The sequence below is a fragment of the Vombatus ursinus genome, unplaced genomic scaffold, assembly GCF_900497805.2.
Source record: "Vombatus ursinus unplaced genomic scaffold, bare-nosed wombat genome assembly UNPS02005659.1, whole genome shotgun sequence".
NCBI classification, from domain to species: domain Eukaryota; kingdom Metazoa; phylum Chordata; class Mammalia; order Diprotodontia; family Vombatidae; genus Vombatus; species Vombatus ursinus.
In genome coordinates, this window is record NW_020945437.1 from 18,858,841 (window position 1) to 18,880,433 (window position 21,593).

Genomic DNA, 21,593 nt, shown 5'->3' on the forward strand with positions numbered 1-21,593 from the left:
TTTTCCTAGAAAGGCTTTCGCTCCTCTCGAACGCAGGAGGTGGGCGGGGCTTCGCTGCCATTGTCCTTCCGGGGTGGCGAGCCTCGTCCGGCCCCTTTCCTTCCGGGTTTGGGGCGAGCGTGTTGCATTCGCCTCCCGACCAGCCCCCCTCCCTTGTCCTCTGGGCGGCCAGTGCCACCGCCACCGCCGACGGGATGAGCTTCCTGAAGAGCTTCCCCCCGCCGAGCCCAGAAGATGGGCTTCGGCAGCAGCAGCCCGATACAGAAGCGGTGCTGGACGGCAAGGGCCTGGGCACTGGCACCCTCTACATTGCCGAGAGGTAGTGGCGCTGGCTTGAGGGGAAGAGCGCGGGCGCGGCGGGCCGAAGCGCTCTCTCCTAACCCCCGCCCCGTGCGTGGGCGCGCTCGCTGCCGGGGAGGCGGGGGAGGGGGAGGAGGCGGGACGCACGCATGCGCCCGCGCAGGCTTCCGGTGGTGGGGCATCCGAGCGGTCCGGGGCCGTTGGGGCCGCGCTCAGGGTTCTTTGGGGAGCGTCTCCCAAAGCTGTAGGGGAGGGGAGAGAGCAGCGGCTTGTGCCCTCAGGGCACAGCCACCATGAGCTGGGGGAGTGACGGGGAACTCACTCTGTGGATTATCCCGTTTATCCTGCGTGTTTGCACCTAGCGTGCACGTCCTCTCCCCCGTTAGACTGTGCGCTCCTCGAGGGCAGGGCCTGGCCGTCTTTTGCCTTTCTTTGTTTCCCCAGCACTTGGCACTGTGTCTGGCACATAGTAGGCGAGTAATGGATGTTTGTTGACTGACCCACAGACTCACTGCCTGCCGACGCAGCTTATTCCAACCTAGGACAGATCCATTAGGAAGCTCGTCGTTTGGAACTTAGTTTGCTCCTACATCTGCCCAGTGGGGCCACGCAGAAAAAAAGCTTCAAACAGGGTCCCTTTGGCAGTCAGTCTGGGGAAGCGTCCGGACCTCTTCTCAGAGGGATGTTTTTAAATGCATAAAATAAAGGTATCAGCAAGTACTTACTAAGGGCGTAATATGTGCCAGGCACTGAGGGGGCAAAGAAAGACAAAAACCAGTTACACCTTCAAGGAGCTTATAGTCTAACGGAGGAGACAACATGCAAACCACTGTTTGCAAACGAGCCATCTACAGGATAAATTCATGGTAATCTTAGAGGGAATGACCTTGCATTAAGGAGAACTGGAAAAAACTTTTGGAAGAAAGTAGGAGATATCCTACTAGTTCAAAAAATAAAATTCTATCAATTCAAAAACTGAGATTTTTAAGGAAATTAGAACCTCATGAGGGAGAGACAACCCATAGTTGAATAATAATAATTATTAAGGACAATTGCCCCAATATTCTAGAACCAGATGGTAAAATAGAAACTGAAAGAATCCACCAATCACCTACTGAAAGAGATCCCAAAATGAAAACTCCCAGCAATAACACTGCCAAATTCCAGAGCTTCCAGGTCAAGTAGAAACTACTGCAAGAAGCCAGAGAAACATCTCAGGAAGGGAGAGAGGAAGGAAGGAGAGATAGAATTTAGAATTCAAAACTTAAAAAAACAATGAATGTTAATTGTTTTTACATCTAATTGGGGGGAAAATAAAATATTATTTTTTTAAAGCCCTTAGTAGTCTGGCTTCAATTCATATTTCTAGGCCCATTGGAAATTATTTCCCTCACATTTTCCTGTCTCTGAGTTTTTTATATTGGCCGTCCCATACGCTTACCGCGCACTTCCTTCTTATCTCTACATCACAGTTCTTTGCTTCCTTTAAGACATAGCTCAAACAACATTTTCTGCAGGAAGTCTTTGAGCTCAATAAATGTTTGTTGATTGACTAATTCTCTGCTAGTGCACTCCCTCCCAAGCCACCTTCTGTTTACTTTGTATATATTTATATTGTTTTATATTTATATATATTTATCTCCCATATTAGAATGTAAGTACTTTATAGACGAGTTCTTTAATTCTTTACACTTGTATCCCCAGCATCTAACATGTAGTAGACACTTTTTTAAAATGTTTGATTGATTGATTGGTATGAATAAAAACTATTAAAATTTTATCTCACAACTTACTTTTGTTCAAACAAATTGGCAAAGATGACAAAAGGTGGTACATTCTTGGTTGGAGGGGCTGTGGAAAAGCAAGCTCAGTGATATACTGTTGGTAGAATTTTGAAATGCTCCAGCTCTTCTGAATTTCAGTTTGGAATATTGAAAGCAAAGTGATGAAACTGTCCATACCCTTTGACCCTGCTGTTCTACTAATGAGCATATTGCACTGCCACCCCCTTCTCCCATCTGTTAAAGACATAAGCAGAGATCCAGTCTGTACCAAATATTCCTAGCAGCAGTCTTTATAGTAGCAAAAAACTGCAAACAAAGTGGGTGCTTATTAATACAGTATAGCTGAAAAACTATGGCATGTAAATATGATGAAATGTGATTTATAAAAAATGGCAAATATGAGGAATTCAGTGAAACATAGGAAAATGTATGAAATGATACATAGTAAAATAAGTAGAGCAAGGAGAGCAGTTTACACAATGACAATTACATGCAAATGAAACGATGACTGAAAGGAAGTTGAACTCAGAGTAATGGAAGAACTAAAGAGAGTCCTGGAGAAGGAATAATGGAAATTCTTTACTACCTTAGATCAGAGAAATGGGGAACCACTGGGACCGAGAGTTGACAAATACAGTCTCTGTTTGGATGTTTTTGCTTCAGTATTTTAAAGAAAGGATGGTTCAATTTGGAAATGGTAGGGGAAATGACTAGTGTTTATTGCTTATATGTTTATCTTATTGACATTAAATGTTTCCATTTTACAATATATATTGTCCATTTAAAAATACTTGCAAAAATGAATATGAAGGCCTTCTATGAAGTGTTTTTGTTTTTGTTTTTTCTGTGAAATGTTTTGTGGTGACAGTGGATATGCTGTGTCAGCAGTAAGGGAGAAGCCTCAGAACTACATTGTTATGTGCCTTTTAAAAGTAAGGACAGAATTTGATGGACATTCTGTGGTAACATTTTGTCTACCACTGGGCTGGCACTTAAAACAGAGAAAATTTTGTGGTCTTGGATGTTTGAAATTCTCTTGACAACCCATATTTGGTATTTTGTTCATTGTATTACAGCACAGCTAGAGAATTTTTGAGGTGGGAAGAAGTAAGTTTATTTGTTTAAAAGAATGTAGTTTGAATAAGAGATTGATGGTTACTGCAGTTTTCTGAGGATTTATTAAAACTATTTTTTCATATACAGAAGAAAGTGGATGGTTTATGATGCAAATCTAATTAGTGTGGCTTTAGAAAAAGTGTGGGTTATGAATTATGGATAGTCAAATTTTCCAGATGGTAACTGTTTCTTTCCATGAAACACAGAACCTTGTCTCGAATAATTTAACCTTCTCTGTTTTTTTTTTTGTTTTTTTTTTGGCTAGGCGCTGGGGTTAAGTGACTTGCCCAGGGTCACACAGCTAGTAAGTGTAATGTGTCTGAGGTCATATTTGAACTCAGGTCCTCCTAAATCCAGGGCCAGTGCTCTATCCACTGCGCCACCTAGCTGCCCCAGATTTAACCTTCTCTTGATGACTATATTCACTGTAAGCATCAGTTATTGTATTATGGTATATGATATTGTATTATGATTGTATTATGGTATGTAGTTATTTCTTCAGGCCTAAAAGTGTTTAGGGCTATGGGATAGTGTATTAAAGTCTTTGAGTTCTTATGCTTTTTTGTTTTTAGATCAGTGTCTGCAGTTCTCTCTTGATTCTGTCAGTGTGCATCCCACCGTGGTCATTGTGCTCAAGGTGCTAATGTTAATCTATTGTGGACTTGGAAAACAGCCATTGTCTGTTAGCTTTGTGCATAAAATGAGTAGTTCATGAGCTTTGACGAATGTACATGGTGGCATTTGTTTTGATTGCCCAGGCTTTTTGTTCCCTTGTTACAAGTTATTGTCTGTCTCATAGATGAGGTTACTGGATAGCTGGGTCCAGATAGATAAGGTATTATACTTCACTATCATTATTATCATCAACCTCATCGCCTTAGGTGGGGGGTTTGGAAGGAAGGGAAAGCTACCAAAAGTTAATCTGGTCCAATCCTCTGCCCACATCATGAATCCTACCCACAATCAGTATTCATCAGTGTCTGCTTAAAGAGTTCCCGTAATAGGTAACTCAGTACCTTTTGAGGGCCCCCTTTCCATTTGTTAAAATAAAATTTAATATCTTTTGCATCACTCGCATTTACTACTGTTCCCCTTCCCTTCCCAGAGAGCACAGTCCAGCCATGAGCTCTGAATATCCTTCCAATTACTCTACTTTATTCCTTGGCTACCTTTTTGTCAGTTATTTTCCTGGCATAGTTAGTCCCTGGTCACATGGTAAGAGCAGAAGATAATAGGTGAAAGCTAGAGTGTCCCACTTGTACCCTCATAATATTAGGAGAAAGTGAGGAAAGGATCTAGGACATTGGTTGGAATTGCTGTAGTGAATTTATGAGAGGACGTGGACAAAAGATGGGCAGGTAAGGATGAATTGTGATTGGCATCTTTGGAAGGAACTTCCAAATTGGTGAAATCATCAGATCTATTGGAGTATTGTTATTATAGTAAAATAATTGCAGTTGATCTTTTGAGGTTTCTCTGCTTTAGCTTCATATATCACCTAGATAGGATTGATCCATTTCTCATCTGGAGTTTCCCCTTAAAGCTATAGAACAAAATTTGATGGAGTCTGTTTTTCATTAACTGTGAAGAGGTGATTTTCTGATGAGGTCAGTGACATGATACTGTAATATCCTTTGCCTCCAATAAAATTCTCCTTTCCGGCCTCATCATAACATGAAATGAGCCCTGGGTTTGCGAAAGCTAAACTAGTAGAGCACAAGCCTTGGCATATTCTACTAAGCTAGAAAAATTTCTGGTACTGGCCCAGGAGTGGACTTTGTTGTCTGAACACTAACTCAGAATATCATCTAACATCATCAGGTTGGTCAAAGTGTGTTGAATTTTTTGGCTATAGCTATCCTCAGATCGTACCCATCCCTTCACCATGTACATGCCCTATACTACATACTCTTCCTTCCCTCAAACCTCTTTTCTGCTGTATTTCATTCCTACCTCTTTCCTTTCAGTTGCTGTCCATCTACTGTTTAATTCCTTTTCGACTGAGTCCTCCTAAGACTGCCTTGCCTACCAGGGCCTCGTCTTTCTCCTTTGCAGACTATTGGTTCTTTCTCTTGATGGCTTGCCTCTTCTAAATTTTCCTAATACAAACATATCACAAGACTTATTCTAATTCAGTCCTTTTTTCTTTTCTCTCTCTTTATCCACTCTTGTCCTTTGAAGGTCCCAACTACTCATGGGCCTACAGCTTCAGTGATCCCCTAGCACTTACAAGGAGTTGATTTCGTCTTCTGACCTTTATTTGGCCCAAAACATCTCCTGAGCTCTTGTTCTATATCTTAGGCTTCTGATCATTTCTTTCTGTGGTGTCTCAGTGGCAGTGCTAAAAGGAGCTGATGGAGAGGGAGTGGTGACCACAGTAATCTGTCCCTGGGCCAGCATTGATTCACGATTCATTCCTAACACACCTTAGGTTGCTCACCACTGGTGAGGTGTGTAATATATAATCTGCAACACACTTAGCAAGATGTGATAGAAAGAACACTGAGAGAGAAGCTAGAAAATCTGATTCCAAGTCTAAGGTTGTTCTTTCTTATTGAAGGGCTGTGCCCAAGTGATTTAATCCTTCTGAACCTCGGCTTCTTTACTTACAATGCAAATGGTAGGGAGAAGAGAGGAGGAGAGTGCTTCCACAGTGTGTCTCAGGGTTGTTAAGAAGAATCCATTTATGAACTGAAGTATGCCTATATAAATGTGAATTCTTACTAGTGTTATGTTTTTATGTAAGTAGTTCACGCATAACATAAGTGGACCATTGCCCAGAACTACTCCTCTCCTAGGTGTGTGGCCCCACCGCCTCCACAGAGTGGCACGCTTTCCAGGAGCTTTACCTGTGCTGCTGCAGCTGCCACCTGCTAGGAGTCAGGGAGCCAGGGCTGAGCCCAGCCACTGCCTGTCAGGAAGTCGAATTTGTATGATGAGAATTTATGTAAAGTGAGAACTGTCTGTCTATTAAATATAAACATACAGTTAGAGTCTTGAGAAAAAGAAAAGGTACAAATAATTTTATGATTCAGTCTTAAAACGAGCTGTTTATTTGCAAATAGTATTGGGGCAGATTCTTAATATGATTGATACATTAAATTAGAAGTCTTATTTATAGTTTGCCAACAAAAATCATTTTATACTGATTGGTATACACAGTCATATTATGCAAAAAAAAAAATTTTTCCTCCCAGGGCTATTTAGTTAAACTGGCCTTTATCACACCCTTTTTGGGAAAGAGAGAAAGGCATGACAAGGACTTGGTTGTGAGAAAAAGGAATGGTGAAATTGAAGCATTATTCAATGAGAAAAAAAATTTTTTAAATACTCTGAACCTTGCACAATAATTTTTCTGCTAGTTATAAATTTTTTGGTGTCATACTATCTAAGTACTAGCATTAATATGGCCTAGAAATGTAGAATTTTATGTTTTAACTTATGTCAGAAACAAAACTGGGGAAAGGAATAGGTTTCAAAGAAAAGCAGGCTGCAAATAATTATATACCTGCTGCCAAATTTCATTTTTAAGTAATTGTTTTGAAGGTATGTGTGTGTGACATTCACATAAAAACAAAACATTTTAATAAACTTAAATCAGTACACAATCTATAACTAACTTGCTTAACTATATTTTTCAGCCGCCTGTCCTGGTTAGATGGCTCTGGAATAGGATTTTCACTGGACTATCCTACCATTAGTTTACATGCTGTCTCCAGGGACCTAAATGCCTATCCGCAAGAGCACTTGTATGTTATGGTCAATGCTCGATTTGGAGGTACAGTATGACTTATCCCCCTTTTTCAGCAAAGATTATGTTATGAAAGATAATCTAATGTTATTGAAAGGTGGTAGCATTCCTTTGAGGGCTCTTAATTTGGATTTTAGGACAAAGAATTTAGATCAGAGCTCCTTCAAATGAAATTGCTTTGAAATCCTCAGTGCAAACAAACAAACATTTCTAAGACTCTGGAATTAATAGTTGTTTCCCCACTTATTTTTAATACTCTTTTCCATTTAGTTAAACATCTATACAACAGAAGTTGGAAGTCCCTTTGGAGTTCTTTGTCATGGGCTTGAATTGTATTTCATCATGTGGAATGGAAATTTTACATTTTAGCACATTATTTATGAACGGTGATTGTTATATTCCTTGTCTTTCCTTGCACTTTGTTTTCTATGTACTTAGCCCTTAGAATTCTTTAATTAGAGAATGACTCTTTGTCTCTTCTGTTCAGCTTTGCCCTACTTTTGTTGGAAGTGCTGATTAGGCATACTTAAAGATTTGGGTCATAGCCCTTTTTTTTCCCCCTGATTAAGGAAGAATTTTTATTGCGGTTAGGATTAGTTCAACAATTATTATGCCTATTAAATCAATTTTCCCTTTTAGGTTCCAGTTTCTAGTTAGGTTCTAGTTTCACTAGAGGAAGTATTTGACAATATCCATATGGATGTCTCTTGTTTCTTCCAGTAGCCACTTTAAAATTGAATTCAGTTAATTTCTCCTGAATTTCTAAATAATTATTTTGAATTCATTCATAGCATTAATGTAATTTATTTATTTGTTAGGGGATCCTAAATTATGACTGTTGTAGATCCTCCAAAGATTGGGGGATACTGAATGAAAAAATATGACTGTAACTACCCAAGTGTATAGGACATTAGGCACAAAACCAAAATTCCATTTCATTCTTCAGCTGTGTTTTGGTTGAAGATTGTTGTATATTGCATTTGGTTTAATGTTAGTGTTCATTCAACAAATGAAGCATCTGTATTATGTAAGACATAATGCTTTAGAAGCTATTGGGATTCAAATAGCAGTAAAATAATCTCTAGTTTCGTCTATTGCAGGACATAAGAGAAATATGTGTACAAGTAATTATGTAAGCTTAGAATAGTAGGGCTGCAAAGGACCTTTATAGCTCCGAGAAAATAGTATGTTGTAGGCGCCGTAAGAGAGTGAAAAACATGATACTAGAACTTCAGAGGAGAGAGATTGTTTTGGCCTGAAGGATCAGGGAAGAAAACTAAGGAGGTGGCTTTGGCACCCAGCATTAAAAGATGATTGGGAGGGGCAACTAGATGGCACAGTGGATAGAGCATGGGCCCTGGAGTCAGGAGGACCTGAATTCAAATCCAGCTTCAGGCACATGATACTCACTAGCTGTGTGACACTGGGTAAGTCACTAAACCCCAATTGCCTCGCCATAAAAAAAAAAAAAAAAAAAAAAAGATGATTGGGAGATGAGAGCATTACAGTTGGATGGAATGTCAGAATGATGGTAGCTAATGCTTATATAACACTTCAGCACAGGGTGGGGGGGGCATGGGAAGTGCAAGGCATATTCAGGGAACACTGAATTTGATTGTGATATAGGATACACACACACACGCACACATACATACATATATATAGTGTAATAATGGAAGAGCTTCTTGAATTTTTTTCAATATTTGTTAGGAAACAAAAATTTTATAAAAACTATTCTCTAGAGCAGTTATTATGGAAGAAAACTTTCCAGCTTTTAGAGATAGAAATGTGTTGGGTTGCCAAGTTAGAATTCCTTAACAACTTTGTTTCCCTGAACCTACCAGCAGGCATCTTCTTGCTCCGTTGTGAGTCTTTACACCACTGCCATTTTCTTTGTTCAGTTGGTAAAAGATTTATACCTTTGTTTAAAAACACTACTTGATTTTTACCTTTCCTCAACATTTCTGACCCTTTAAGTGAAAGTCACCTCTCCCTTTGTGGATTGTTAAGATTAACCGTATAGCCCCTACAGCGTTTGATCCAGATTGGATGAATAACTTAAAATAGCATTTTGAAGTACTTTATTTTATCTTTTCCCCTCCCTTCTTTGTGCCTAATGCTTATTTTTTGCATTGGCTAGGCTTCTTGGACGTAATTTCTGCAGCACTTTCAGGATCTTTCTTTGACCTCTTGAATAGGAATGTGGAGTTGTATTCAACCTTTAAACATGTGTTGTTAGTGTATATGTATAATCTTTTTAAAAAGACCTTCTAAAAGTTCAAATGATTTGCTTATATCAACTTGTTGGAAGCTGAAGTGATTATGATTTATTTTTTGAGGCAAAAATAAGTAGACTTTGATTTTTTTGTAGTATATTATTGGGAAGTGGCAGTGTTGTCCTTGTGTCTCTAATGGTGTTATTTCTGTTGCCTTTCTAATTAGCTTGTTATAGTCTAGTCTTTTTGAGAAATTAGGCAGCCTCTTTGTGGTATTTATTTCCTTTTCCCATGGTTCTTCATGGCCTTCTTTTTCCATTAATTCTCTTTTTTATCAACCCTCTGTTCCATAGTTTACCTGCATCAAATCATGTTTATTGACCACATGTTAGCTGTTGAAGCGGTGACAGAACTGTGTGTCCATTAAGAAAGGTAGTAGAACATAGTATGAACAAGTGGCAGTTTTCAGTGCCGTTTTCACATTTTGACCCAAAAAACGTTTATGAGTTGATTTAATAAAGTTAGAATTATAATATTTGCCCATCTTGTTAAATTTCCTTTGGGATAATTTCAGTAGTCCAATAAAAACAGGACAATGTAATGTAAAAACTTTGCCCCCCATTATTCTTAGAGGAAGAACCAAAAGAATTAAAAGAAACTTCAATGGCAGAAGGGGAAGAAGATGAGGATAGTGATGAAGATATTGAACCAATTGCTGAGTTCAGATTTGTACCGAGTGATAAGTCAGCATGTGAGTATTCTCCTATTCACTGGTTTTCTTTCAACAAGTAAAAACTTATAGCCTCCATGTGTGTTTATTCTCAATTTAAGTATCTTTGATAACACAGTAATACAGGTTTGGGGCAGTAGGATGTTGTGGAAAAAACACTAGAGTTGGAGTCAAGACTGGGGGTTGAAATTTTGGCTCTGTTACTTTTATTTTCTATATGACCTTGAGCTAGTCATCTGTCAGATGAAGAAGTAGAGTTGTGCTAAATGATTTTTAAAATAAAGTTCTAAATCCTGTGATCAGTGAATACTAAGGGATATTTGTTTTTAGAAAATACCTTTAATTACCTGTTGTTCAGCGTATCAGAGAAGTAGACAGTTCTGGTCATTTTTTCCCAGTGCTCTATAAAAAAAGTTTTATTGTTGACTTCAGTTAATTCATACTCAATTCTGTGTCTACTCATTGACCCCTTCCTTGTAACAAAAGAAAAAAGCTAATAATTGAACAGTCTAACAGTGTATATACCACATTCCACATCCATAATGCTGGAAGGTTTGTTTCCTTATCGGTTTTTCAGGACAGATTATTCATTGCAGTTCATCAGTCTCCTATGACACAATAGTATTCCATTACATGTTTATATACCACAATTTTGTCATCTGTAAATCAATCATTGGTCACACATTTTGTTTCTAGTGTTTTGCTTCCCCAAAGAATATTGCTTTGAATGTTTTGCAGGATTTTTTGTCCTATACATTGGATCTTTCTTTTCTGTCACTGACCTTTTTTGGGGGAGGAGAGAGGGGGTGTTAGAGCAGGTAACAGCTATTCAGCAGTGGGAGGACTGAATCAGAAGATATGAACAGTTTAATAACTCTTCTTACATAATTCCCAGTTGTTTCAAGAGCAGTTGGACCAATTCATAGCCTTTCCAACTTATTTGTAAGATGAGAGGAGATGGATTCTAAAGTCCCTTCCAGCTCTAAATCTGTATTCATCATAATCTCATTGGGTTCATTTTTCTTGTTGACTAAAGAAAAGATGGTTTATTTATTGTTCAGTGGAAGCATTGTTTGCTGCAATGTGTGAATGTCAAGCTTTACATCCAGATCCTGAGGATGAAGATTCAGATGATTATGATGGAGAAGAATATGATGTGGAAGCACATGGTTAGTGAAATTTTGTGCTTCAGTTTATTTCAATTTTGATTCAACCTAACTATTGTGGAGAGGTTCATAATTTTTTATGGGTATATGTGTTATGTGGTACAGTGTTGGTATTTGTATTATTTTTCTACATATAGAAAAGACAAATGTCATAGTTTATTCCTTTTATCTTTTGAATAAACAGACACAGGCAAAATATCATGTACTTAGGCCAAAGCACGTGAGAAAAAGGCATCAGAATGAAAAAGGAACCTGGGATGATGTCTTAGCACCTCCTCCCAAGACTGAGTCATGTTTCTTACCCACTTTAACAGATCATTTCCACTTTTCCAAAAACTCTTCTTAGTCATTTCTGTAGGATAGAACTTGACCATGAGACATTCTCTGTTCTAGGACAGTCAGTATCCTAAAATAACTGTCCATTCCCAATTGGTCTTGTGTACACACAAATAATATATGTCCATGTATGTTAATGCTTCCTTTCCTTTACATATTGTCATATCTGACACAAACCCCTCTTCTGGGGATTTTGCCCCTCATGGCTAAACATTTACCTACTTATTGTGTAAAGTATTTTCCTTTGTTCACATAACATTCTTTACTCTCTCAAGCTTTTTGGTCCTTTCGGGAAAGATTACTACATATTGGGATATGTGCCTATTGGCTTTATTTCTCCAGTTCCCTCCTGCTTGAGCTCTGAACCCCACTAGGAGCCAGAATTTAACTGTATTTTCTATTTAGCAACAAACATGTTAACATGGATTTTTTTTTGTTCTAAGTGTTATGCTGTAACTTGAAACAATAATAGCTAGCATTTACATAATGCTGTATGATTTGCAAAGTACTTTATGTTGTCTCATTTGATTTTTTAAAAATTTGTACATTCAGAACAAGGACAGGGGGATATTCCTACATTTTACACCTATGAAGAAGGATTGTCTCATTTAACTGCAGAAGGACAAGCCACTCTGGAGCGATTGGAAGGGATGCTTGCTCAGTCTGTGAGCAGCCAATATAACATGGCTGGAGTAAGGACAGAAGACTCAATTAGGGATTATGAAGGTGAGTCTTTTCCAAAACTTTTATCTTAGGCCTGAACAATAGTATCAGACATTCAGTCTTTTTTTCATGGGTTCATAGTTTAGAACTGGCAGGGGCCTTAGAAGACCAACTATTCCAATCTCCTTGTCTCAGGGATGAGTAAACTGAGGCCCAGTGAGGGGAAATTGACTTGCCCAAGATCACATAGGTAGTAAATCACCACTTCAGTCAGGATTTGATTCCAGGCCTTGAGACTCCACATCCAATATCCACTGTACCACTCTGCTTCTTGTGCATGTCACCTATGTCCTTTGGGATGCATTCTACAAAGCTGACAGTTTAAACTTTGACCAAAGTGTGGTGGTTGTGCATAGGGAGTGAAAGTTGTATTGAGTTTTCTTCTGCATAATACTAATGCTAAAACTTCTTGGGGTTGGGAGACCAGGGTTTGCCCACTACTAACTCTATGACCTTGCAAAAGTGACATTAAATTCTCCTACTTCAATTTCTGAGCAAGAATTATGAGCAGGCAGGAATTAATCTTCTAGAGGAAGGCACTAGAAGCCAGGGAATCAGAAAAAGCCTCCTGGAAAAGGTGGGATTTGAGCTAAGCTTTGAAGGAAGCCTAGGAAGAGTCTAGGAAGAACTTAGAGTGGTGAGAAACTATTCTAGGACACCAATTAGGAGGCCATTGTAAGAGTCTAGGTGAGAGGTAGTGCAGGCCTGAGCTAGGGTGGCAGCTGTGTGAGTGGAGAGAAGGGGACAGACAGGAAAAATTGTGAAGGTAGAGACCTGTAGGCTTGGAAACAGTGGATTTATAAACCTTTGGGTCTGAAAGGATAGGTAGTATTCTTGACAGTAATAGGAAAGTTTGGAATGGGGGAGGCTTTAGGGGAAATGATAATTAATTCTGTTTTGGACATGCTGAATTTGAGGGACATTGAGTTCTAGATGTCCAAACAGCTGGTGATGAGGGACTGGAACTCAGGAGAGAAACTAGGGAAGGATATATGGCTCTGGGAATCATTTGCATAGAGACAGTCATTGAATCCAAAGGAGCAGCAGATGGAGAGGAGAATGAAGGAATGGAGAGAAAAGCCAGGCTTGAGGGTACTCATGATTTGTGAGCATTACCTGGATGAAGAAGCAGCATAGGAGACTTAGGAGAGGTGGTCAGACAGGTAGGAGGAGAACCAGAGAGCAGTGTCACAAAAGCTTGAAGAACTGGAGTGTGATTAGCAGTGTCTAAAGCTGCAAAGAGGTCAGCAAGAATGAAGATTGAGAGAACACCAGTGAAATGTGTAATTCAGAAACCACAAGTCACTTTAGTGAGGGCACTTTGAGTTGAACAATGAGTCAGTGCTGAGGGTTTAGGAGAAGGAGAAGGGAAAATAGGAGTGCCTCATGTCAACCATTTTCCAGGGAGGATGGCTGAGGATGAGAGAAGAACGGTCATGTTGAGAGCATTTTAAAGATGGAGGAAATATCATACTTAGAGGCAGCAGGGAAGGTGCCAGTGGATAGGGAGAAATAAAAAATGAAAGCATGTGTGGAATCATAGTGGGAAAAGATTAGAGACTTGTAGCAGGCCACCCTTCATTTTTAAGGGTTCTTTTATCTAAACTTGGAATTCTCCTCTGGGGGAAAAGGTAAATGCAAAACACAGGCCAGGCAATGTTATTGCACCTTAGCTTTTGAAAAAGGATTTGGGGGGAAATGGGGCTTCAGAATACAGTTGTCTTCCTGTAATGATCTTTCATTTCATATTTATATGCACCCAGTCTAGATGGTCATTAGCTAGAAATTCTCTTCATTTTCAGAATTCATTGTATAAATTACAGAATTTTAGAATTGGAGGGAAATTTTGAGACCTTCTAGGGTTGTTATTTTTTTAACCTAGGATATGGAACTAAAAAACCAGGACAAAAAATTAATGACGGGATACAATTAATTTTGGAGTCAAGACAAGAACTCAGGCCTCCTGTCTCCTATTCTGTCAGTCTATTCACTATAGCTGTATGCTAATCCTTCTAACTTGGCGTAACCTCTTACATTACAAATGGAGGACTAGAGATTTGTCTTTATTCTTTAAACCTCACACGTAGTTGTAACTAGAGTATTGATTTACTATAGAAATTAATGTTCTTTTTTTGTTAACTTCTTTGTTAACTGTGTGTAATATCTTGTATATGCCTTAGGGATGATTAGCTAAAATTATATTGTGGAGGGGGCGTTTTGTGAATTTATTTTGTCCATGTCCATTAATTACTTTGATGCTTTCGGAAGCTGTAATCTTGGTGGCGTTACCCCTTCCTTCAAAACAGATTGCAACTCTAGAGTCATCACCTAATAGTGGTCCACTTCACATTTAGCTGGGCCGATCCTTAGAAGAAGTGCGTTCATCACGAACCCATTCTGTGAAGCTTTTTCATCTTGGTGCAGAGCCTGTTAGAGTTTGTGCTTCATGTCACAAGAAGAAAGAAAAGTAGAACTTTAATGGAGCGCCCTATTAATTAGCATATCGCAAATGAGATTTGACTAAATATTAAGGCTTCATGGTATTCTTTTGTTGTTAGAATTAAGAGCTTGGCACTCTGCCACTCCAAAAAGTCCAAATAAAGTTTAAAATAGTAATTTCAGCTTTGTTAGAATCTTCTAGTACCATTTTTTCTTCCACAATTCCTTGATGTTTTATTTTAAATCATTACCAGCTTCCTACCATCAGAGGATGCCAGCTCTTTTTCTGTCATAACTTACTCTGAACAAAAGTATTCACAATTCATAGAATTTTAAATTTAGAGAGACTATATGGCTATGCAGCTACAACCATATTTAATAAAGACTTTCCATGACAGCATATTTGACAATTGGTCATTCAGCTTCTGCTTGAAGACCTCCAGTGATGGGGAACTCGCCACTCCTGAAACAGCTCATTCTTTTAGATATTTCTAATTGTTAAGAAATCATTTCTGACATCCAGCTCAAACTTGCCCTTTCCATCTATTATTTCTAGTTCTTTCTTCTGGGGTCAGACAGAACAAGTCCTCTCCCTCTTCCACATGACAACCCTGGAGATACTTAAAAACATTTATATAGTGTGTTCCTGAGTTTTCTTCAGGCTAACCATTTCTGCTTCTTGCAGCTGATCCTTATAGAATAAACGTGGATTCTGATCTTTCACCATCCTAACTGCCTTTCTCTGCATGATCCCTAGCTTATCAGTGTTCTTCCCAAACTCAACACAGTGTTCCCGTGTGGTCTGCTCATTCCTAGAAGCACTGCCATGGCTGCTCTCAATGCAGCCACTGGCGATAAGATTTCAGCTAACACATAACACTGCTGGCTTTTATTAAACTTGCAGTATGCTAAGACCCCTACATCTTTTTCAGACAAACTGCTGATTTAACTGTGCCGTTCCCATCTTGTGGAGTTAACTTTTTGGACCCAAGTGTAAAATTTTACACTTACCCTTATTGCATTTCATGTGCTTAAGTTTAGCCCAGTACTCTAAACTTTCAGTATCTTTTTGGATCCCTACTCTGTCCTCTACTGGGTTAGCTATCCCTTTGTGTCACTTTCAGATTGATAAGTATACCATCTACCTATATATGATGTAGATACCTGTATCTGTTACTGATAAAATTGTTAAACAGCTCAAGGCCAAGCACCCCACTAGAGACCTAGATTACCTAACAAGTTGACTGATGTGGGACATTAATAACTGACCACTCTTGGAATCCAACTATTCAACCATTTCTTAATCCATCTAATTGTATAATTGTCCAGTAATCTCTAAACTTTTGATTTTACTTAAAACAGGTTTTGTGTGCTCCAGTAAAACAAGTTGAACAAATACTCTCTCAGTATATGTATATTTATTTTTAAATTGCATACTTATTACCACTATGCTAAATATTATGTATTTTATAAAAAATAGACATTTTAAAGGGTCAGGGAAAATATTTGTGAATCCACTTAATTGGGCCCATGTAAACTGCAGTGCATTGAAATACAGAATGAAAGTGCCACTGTCATTCCCCCTTCCATTGTGGGAGTCCCACTCTACAATTAGGAGACTTCACATATTACTTTGTTACAGGACCATCTTACATAGAGTCCAAATGAGGGTGCCATTTTCACTGTGTGTATTAAATATTGGCAAAGCTTATTTTTAAATAAAAAATATAAATTATAGTTATATTTTCTTCTACTCCAGTATATCATCATGCACCCCACTTTGCAGACCATTGATGTATTCCACATCTTTCTTACAAAAATAATGTGAGATACTTTGCCAAATATTTGTTAAATTAGTTAAACTATATCTATGGCAATTCCTTTGACCTAATAATATAGTAACCTTGTCAGTAAAGGAACTAAGGTTAGTCTTTCTTGACCTGTTCCTGATGAGGCCACATTGGCACTTTGTGAGCACTGCTTCTTTTTTCTGAATATTCACTCAACGGTTTAAAAGAATTTTTTCTTACTCTTGGCTCTCTGCTTTTTTTCTAAGATGGGATGGATATAGATACCACACCAACTGTTGCCGGACAGTTTGAGGATGCAGATGTTGATCACTGAAGATTACTTATGCTGAGATTAGGTGAGTGAGTGGTTTGTTTTCTTACTTGGCCTTGAATTTGAAACTTCATTAATAATATGAAATGCTAAATTTTACTTTTCATGATCTGTTTAAGATGCTCATTTGCACATCACTTAATTCAGCAAACATTAGGTATCTATTCTATGCAGAGAACTGTGCTAGGTATGACATTTGAAAATTAAGGTAAACTGAGAGACAATGGTCTGAGCATGATCGATTTATTAGTTAGCTAGCATTAGGCTAGCAGTAACCAGTAAATTGGGTCAGTGGTTTCTCTTCAATGACCAAAAGACCCAGAGATAGGGTTCACTAGCCCTAATATAGTTTTGGGAAGGACAGACTTGGGTAGGTGGGGAAGACGATGTGATTAGTTACAGGGTGGGCACAGCATGATGGGGGTGAGGACAACATGATTGGTTACATCAAGAAGAGTAGGCTAGTACTTATGTGGGGCTAGTAACCACCCCTCTCTGACATGAAGGATGGATTGCTTGATTGATTCATGGAACCCATCTGCATCCTGAGGACATTGTTAGTGGACCACAGATAGCAGACTCCCTAGCTCCTAGGAGGGTGTGTTAGGAGATAAAACCCTCTTTAATTGTAAAGAAGGGGCAGCTAGGTAGTGCAGTGGTCAATATATTAGAAATTCTGGAGATTGACACTGAGTAATACTTGAATGTTTTAAACATCTGTGATTTCATCACTCTGGGTATCCTAATTACATCAATACAATCCATAATCCTCTTGTACCTGAATAAAAAAAATTTTTTTGAACTGTTATGGTCAAAAAATTTGTCTTCTGGATGTGGTCCTGCCTGAAATCTCTAGGGTGATTCTTAGAAGATTGGGTGACTCTAAGGGTCTTTTGCCAGGCTCTCATTCATGGCCTTTCTAGATTGCTATAGGAATTGCCACAGCTCATATCCTGCTGGCATAACCCATTATGAGAACCCAGGTCCACTAAATAATATAGTAAAAAAAAATTATTGGACTTGGAAGCTGGAAACCTGGGTTCAAATTCTGCCTTGGACACTTAATGTAAGCAAGTCACTTTATCTCTCAGAGCCTGTTTCCTTGTCTACTGATTGGGGAAAATAAAACTTGTAACAATCACGGGGTTGTTGTGAGAAAGGCACTTTGCACACCTATGCAATGTCAGTTGTGTTAATAAACCAGAAAAACATGCATTATCTCTGTTTGTCTCAAATACTCAAGTACGTGTTGTCTCCCCCAAAAGAATGTAATTTACTTGAGGGAGAGGGACTGCTAAATTTTTTGTCTTCTTTTCCAAACTCTAGCAGAGTGCTTGGTATACAATAGGTACTTAATAAATGTTGGTTTGATTGTTTTTTAGCATTCTTAATTGCATTGTCATGCTTGATTACATTGATATTCACAAAATGTCAGTTAGAAGAGAATTCTGTCTAATCCTACCCATATCTGAATGAAGATCCCTTCTACACCATAGCCATGAACTGGTCATCCAACTTTTGTTTAAAGACCTCCATGAAGAAACAGTCACCAACTCTCTAGGCAGCCTCTTCCTCATTTGAGTAGCTCTCATCGTAAGAAGTTTTTCCTTATATCAGGATTAAATTTGCCACCGTACTTTTTGGTCGTGTTGCTCCAAGTGCTGTTATTCTGTAGAACCAAGCAGAGCAAGACTGATCTACATCTACATGAGAGTGTTTAGATACCTCAGAATAGCTGTCATTTCCTCTCTAAGATTTCTCTTCACGCTAAATATCCCTGTGCTTGAATTAGAGGCTGTCCAGCAATCTGCTTGCCTTACCTTAGACACTTCAGCTTATTAATGTCCTTCCTAAATATGTCTGTTGAACTAATCTCCAGTATTCCAGGTGTAATCTGGCTAGGGCAGAGTAGAGAAGGACCAGAACCCCTGCAGACCAAGTCACTGTGCCTCTGTCTGTGCATCTTAAGATCACAATTATTTGGATGGATATCCCAGAGAATTGGTCCTTCAGTACATGCCTCTTGGAGAGATACTGCAGATAAGAAAGAGCTGGGCCCAGAATTGAATAGGAGGAAGAGAATAGGCTGAATTACCTTTGGGAAATTGCAGTGCTTTTAATGAGCCCATGTTTTTTCCTGAAACAAAGGACCATCATTATCATCAGTATTCTTCCAGTTATCCTCAGTGCCTAAGAGTCCTGGAATGTCACAGTTTCTGAAGAATTAAAGTTTTAGATCACCCACAGGGCAATGGAGAAGGTACAGGGTAAATTTGAGTAGGTTGCAACATAATATCATTGAAGAATTGAATAGAAACAGCTGTGTAAAGTTTATCACCAGATGTGTGACCAGAAAAAGAGGTGGGCTAGTCTTCTGATAAGAGCAAGGAAGAAATGGATAATTCATGGGTTCCTTTGTCTTCCCACAACATCAAAAGGGGTCCACATTGGGTGACCATCCTGTAGAGGATTTATGTGAGGACATGGATGAGAAGAACCTAAATCCTTAAGTATATGTCCTATCTCCTTAGTCTTGATTCCTTAGGGATAAAGACTATGTATATGGGGTGGGCTGGGGAGATGGTTTTGCTTTTTCATCTTTCCAGCACTAAATACAGGACCTGAGGTTAAGGGAACCATGATGTTATAAGTGTGGGGCCTCTCTCCACACTGAGATTATAGATTCATTGAGTAATTGGAGTAGGTTTAGACTGTGTTCCCCTGAGTGCATTACTCTGCATTTACCTGCAATTAAGTTTATCTGCCACTGACTGAAAAATAACTGTTTGTGATTGTTGACACTAATTTCATGACTTTTGGGGGAAATTTGTCCTTGAGCTCACAATTAGAACTTTCAAAAAGAGAAATAGGTCACCTCAAGAGGTCGTAAGCTGCCCTCATTGGAGGCAGCATGCCCACTTGTCACAGATGTCATAGAGGGAGTTTTGGAATAAGTGAACCCAAGGTTCTGTTCCCTGTTTCTCCTCCTCCCATATTCTTATTCTCTCTCTCTTTTCAGAATTCACTTCTTTTAAGATACCTACTCCCCCACTTCTCCACCCCTCTTCCTCCAAGCCTCTGTTCTAGAGGTATATCATCATCCAGCCTCCACCCAGGTTTTCTGTGTTGTTCTTAGATCAGCTTTTGACTCCCACTTGAAACAAGAAGATTTCACATCATGATTTATTGTTTTCTTATTTCTAGTCAGATTTTATAGCATTCAGATGACTCAGTATAATTGTGGGAATTTCAAGTTTTCTTGTCAGGGAAGCACATTTTTAGATTTTATTAGATTTATTTCTTCAGACCAGTCATGCAGAAAGTGAGAAAAGAACTTCGAGAGAACCTTGATCTCTAACCTTCATTTGCCAGATTCACAGAACATAACCAGCTCATTACCTAAGTGAGATGTTCCTGTGATGCTGTGGTTAGAATTCTGAAGAGACTGCGTAATGACAAAGTTAACTATTATATCATCACAGAGCTTTCTAATGGGAAATTGTCGACTTTCCTATTTTCTTCATGCCAGAGAACAGGAGACATTGTGTTAGTAAAAACTGAGCATCTTAAAATTGGTGGCTGACATTGAAAATTCCCAGAATTGTACAAAACTTTTAAGTGGGTATTTTTTAAATGTGCTATTAAAATAAACAAGGAATTACTTTGTGTTTAAAATAGCCATGCCAACACTGATTTTTCTCACTAAAAGATACTATAAATAAGCTGTGTTTTAAAAACTGCCAACTTCTTGTTCTTCAGGTTCCACATATTACTGAAGGAGGGAACTTTCTGTCTTTCCACAGTGGAGAGGAAGGAGAAGAAACATCTTTTTCCCCTCTGCAAAAATGACCTAAACCAGTTATTTCTTCAGACAGACTTATACTGAGGCCATATGAATCACCACCAGCAGAAGCCTACAGTCTTTATTAACAGAAGTGGTTGAATTCACCCAAGAGGATATTTGTAGCTTATTGACTTAAGAATCTCATGCTCAGTTGCAGTCATCTAGGCCTATAAATCCTTCTCTCACAGTATTCATCTTTTGTAAGGCAAGAGGCCCATGTGGTGCAGGGGTATGGAAAAGAAGAGGAAGTGGGAGGATGTGCAAAGAATATGCCAGACATGCACATACATATGTACACCCACGCACATGTATATGCAGGTACACATACATGTATGCATGTACATGAGTATGTGCATATGTGTGTAGCAGCACTTGCTCCTTGACAAGAGGAGATTAAGAGGTCTCAGAGGCTTGCCTCTGCTCTTTTGTACTCTGGATCAATCAGGTAACTACCCATAGGAAATATCAAAGCCTGATTAGCTTATTCTTGCTTCTGTGAGTAGCCTAATTAACTATTCTACCATGTCCCACTGGTCTCCATTAACATAAGCTGGGAGCTTCTGACAAACTTTTGCTGTTTTCACAGTTCACTTTAGTCTGAAAAATGAATTTTATAATTCCAGTCTGTTGTGACAAATTGACCTCAAAAGCTATCCCCTCTTAGGTTCCTCTGAAGATTTAGAGAGGCTGGGATGAGTTCCTTAAAATACTGCAAATGAGAATCCTTTTGTCTTTGTTACAGCTAAATGAATAAAATTAGGTTTTATATGTTACTCTGTGGTGTCTCTTCATGCCATGTTTTTAACTTTTTGATATATGTACTGTTTTATATAATTGGCACCCTGCATCTGATATGTATCCTTTTGTAGTATAACCCTACAAAGAAACAATGGAGATTCTTAATATTTTGAGCCTTATTTGCTCACACTTCTTTAGCCAGTTGTCTTAAAAATACATTAGAGCCATGTTTTAAGAGATTTTCACATCTCCCCTTTAAAGTAGGAGACACTGTCAAATAATATAGTCACTCGCTATCACTTACAAGTTCCCACTGACAAGTGGAAGTC

At 38.8% G+C, this 21,593-nt stretch overlaps 1 protein-coding gene across 2 annotated transcripts; it reads left to right on the forward strand.

Annotated features, from left to right (window-relative positions):
* Positions 1-99: 99 nt before the first annotated feature.
* On the forward strand, positions 100-21,299 carry CLNS1A (chloride nucleotide-sensitive channel 1A). Of its 2 annotated transcripts, none has more exons than XM_027848257.1 (7): positions 100-319; positions 6,842-6,978; positions 9,799-9,918; positions 10,959-11,066; positions 11,952-12,125; positions 16,618-16,707; positions 20,442-21,299. In XM_027848257.1, exons 1-6 carry the CDS (start codon positions 195-197, stop codon positions 16,683-16,685), a joined length of 732 nt encoding a protein of 243 aa, XP_027704058.1. In that variant the 5' UTR covers positions 100-194; the 3' UTR covers positions 16,686-16,707; positions 20,442-21,299. The 2 variants fall into 2 exon arrangements, with proteins under 2 accessions (XP_027704058.1, XP_027704059.1); XM_027848258.1 differs by having other exon boundaries at positions 12,018-12,125.
* Positions 21,300-21,593: the final 294 nt, after the last annotated feature.

What these genes read in the sequence shown, in the direction of transcription:
- CLNS1A (XM_027848257.1), top strand. Translation starts at nt 195, where the DNA reads ATGAGCTTCCTGAAGAGCTTCCCCCCGCCGAGCCCAGAAGATGGGCTT. An exon ending in ATATGATGTGGAAGCACATG is followed by an intron (nt 11,067 to 11,951) that starts GTTAGTGAAATT and finishes TTGTACATTCAG; the next exon opens with AACAAGGACAGGGGGATATT. An exon ending in CTCAATTAGGGATTATGAAG is followed by an intron (nt 12,126 to 16,617) that starts GTGAGTCTTTTC and finishes TTTTTTTCTAAG; the next exon opens with ATGGGATGGATATAGATACC.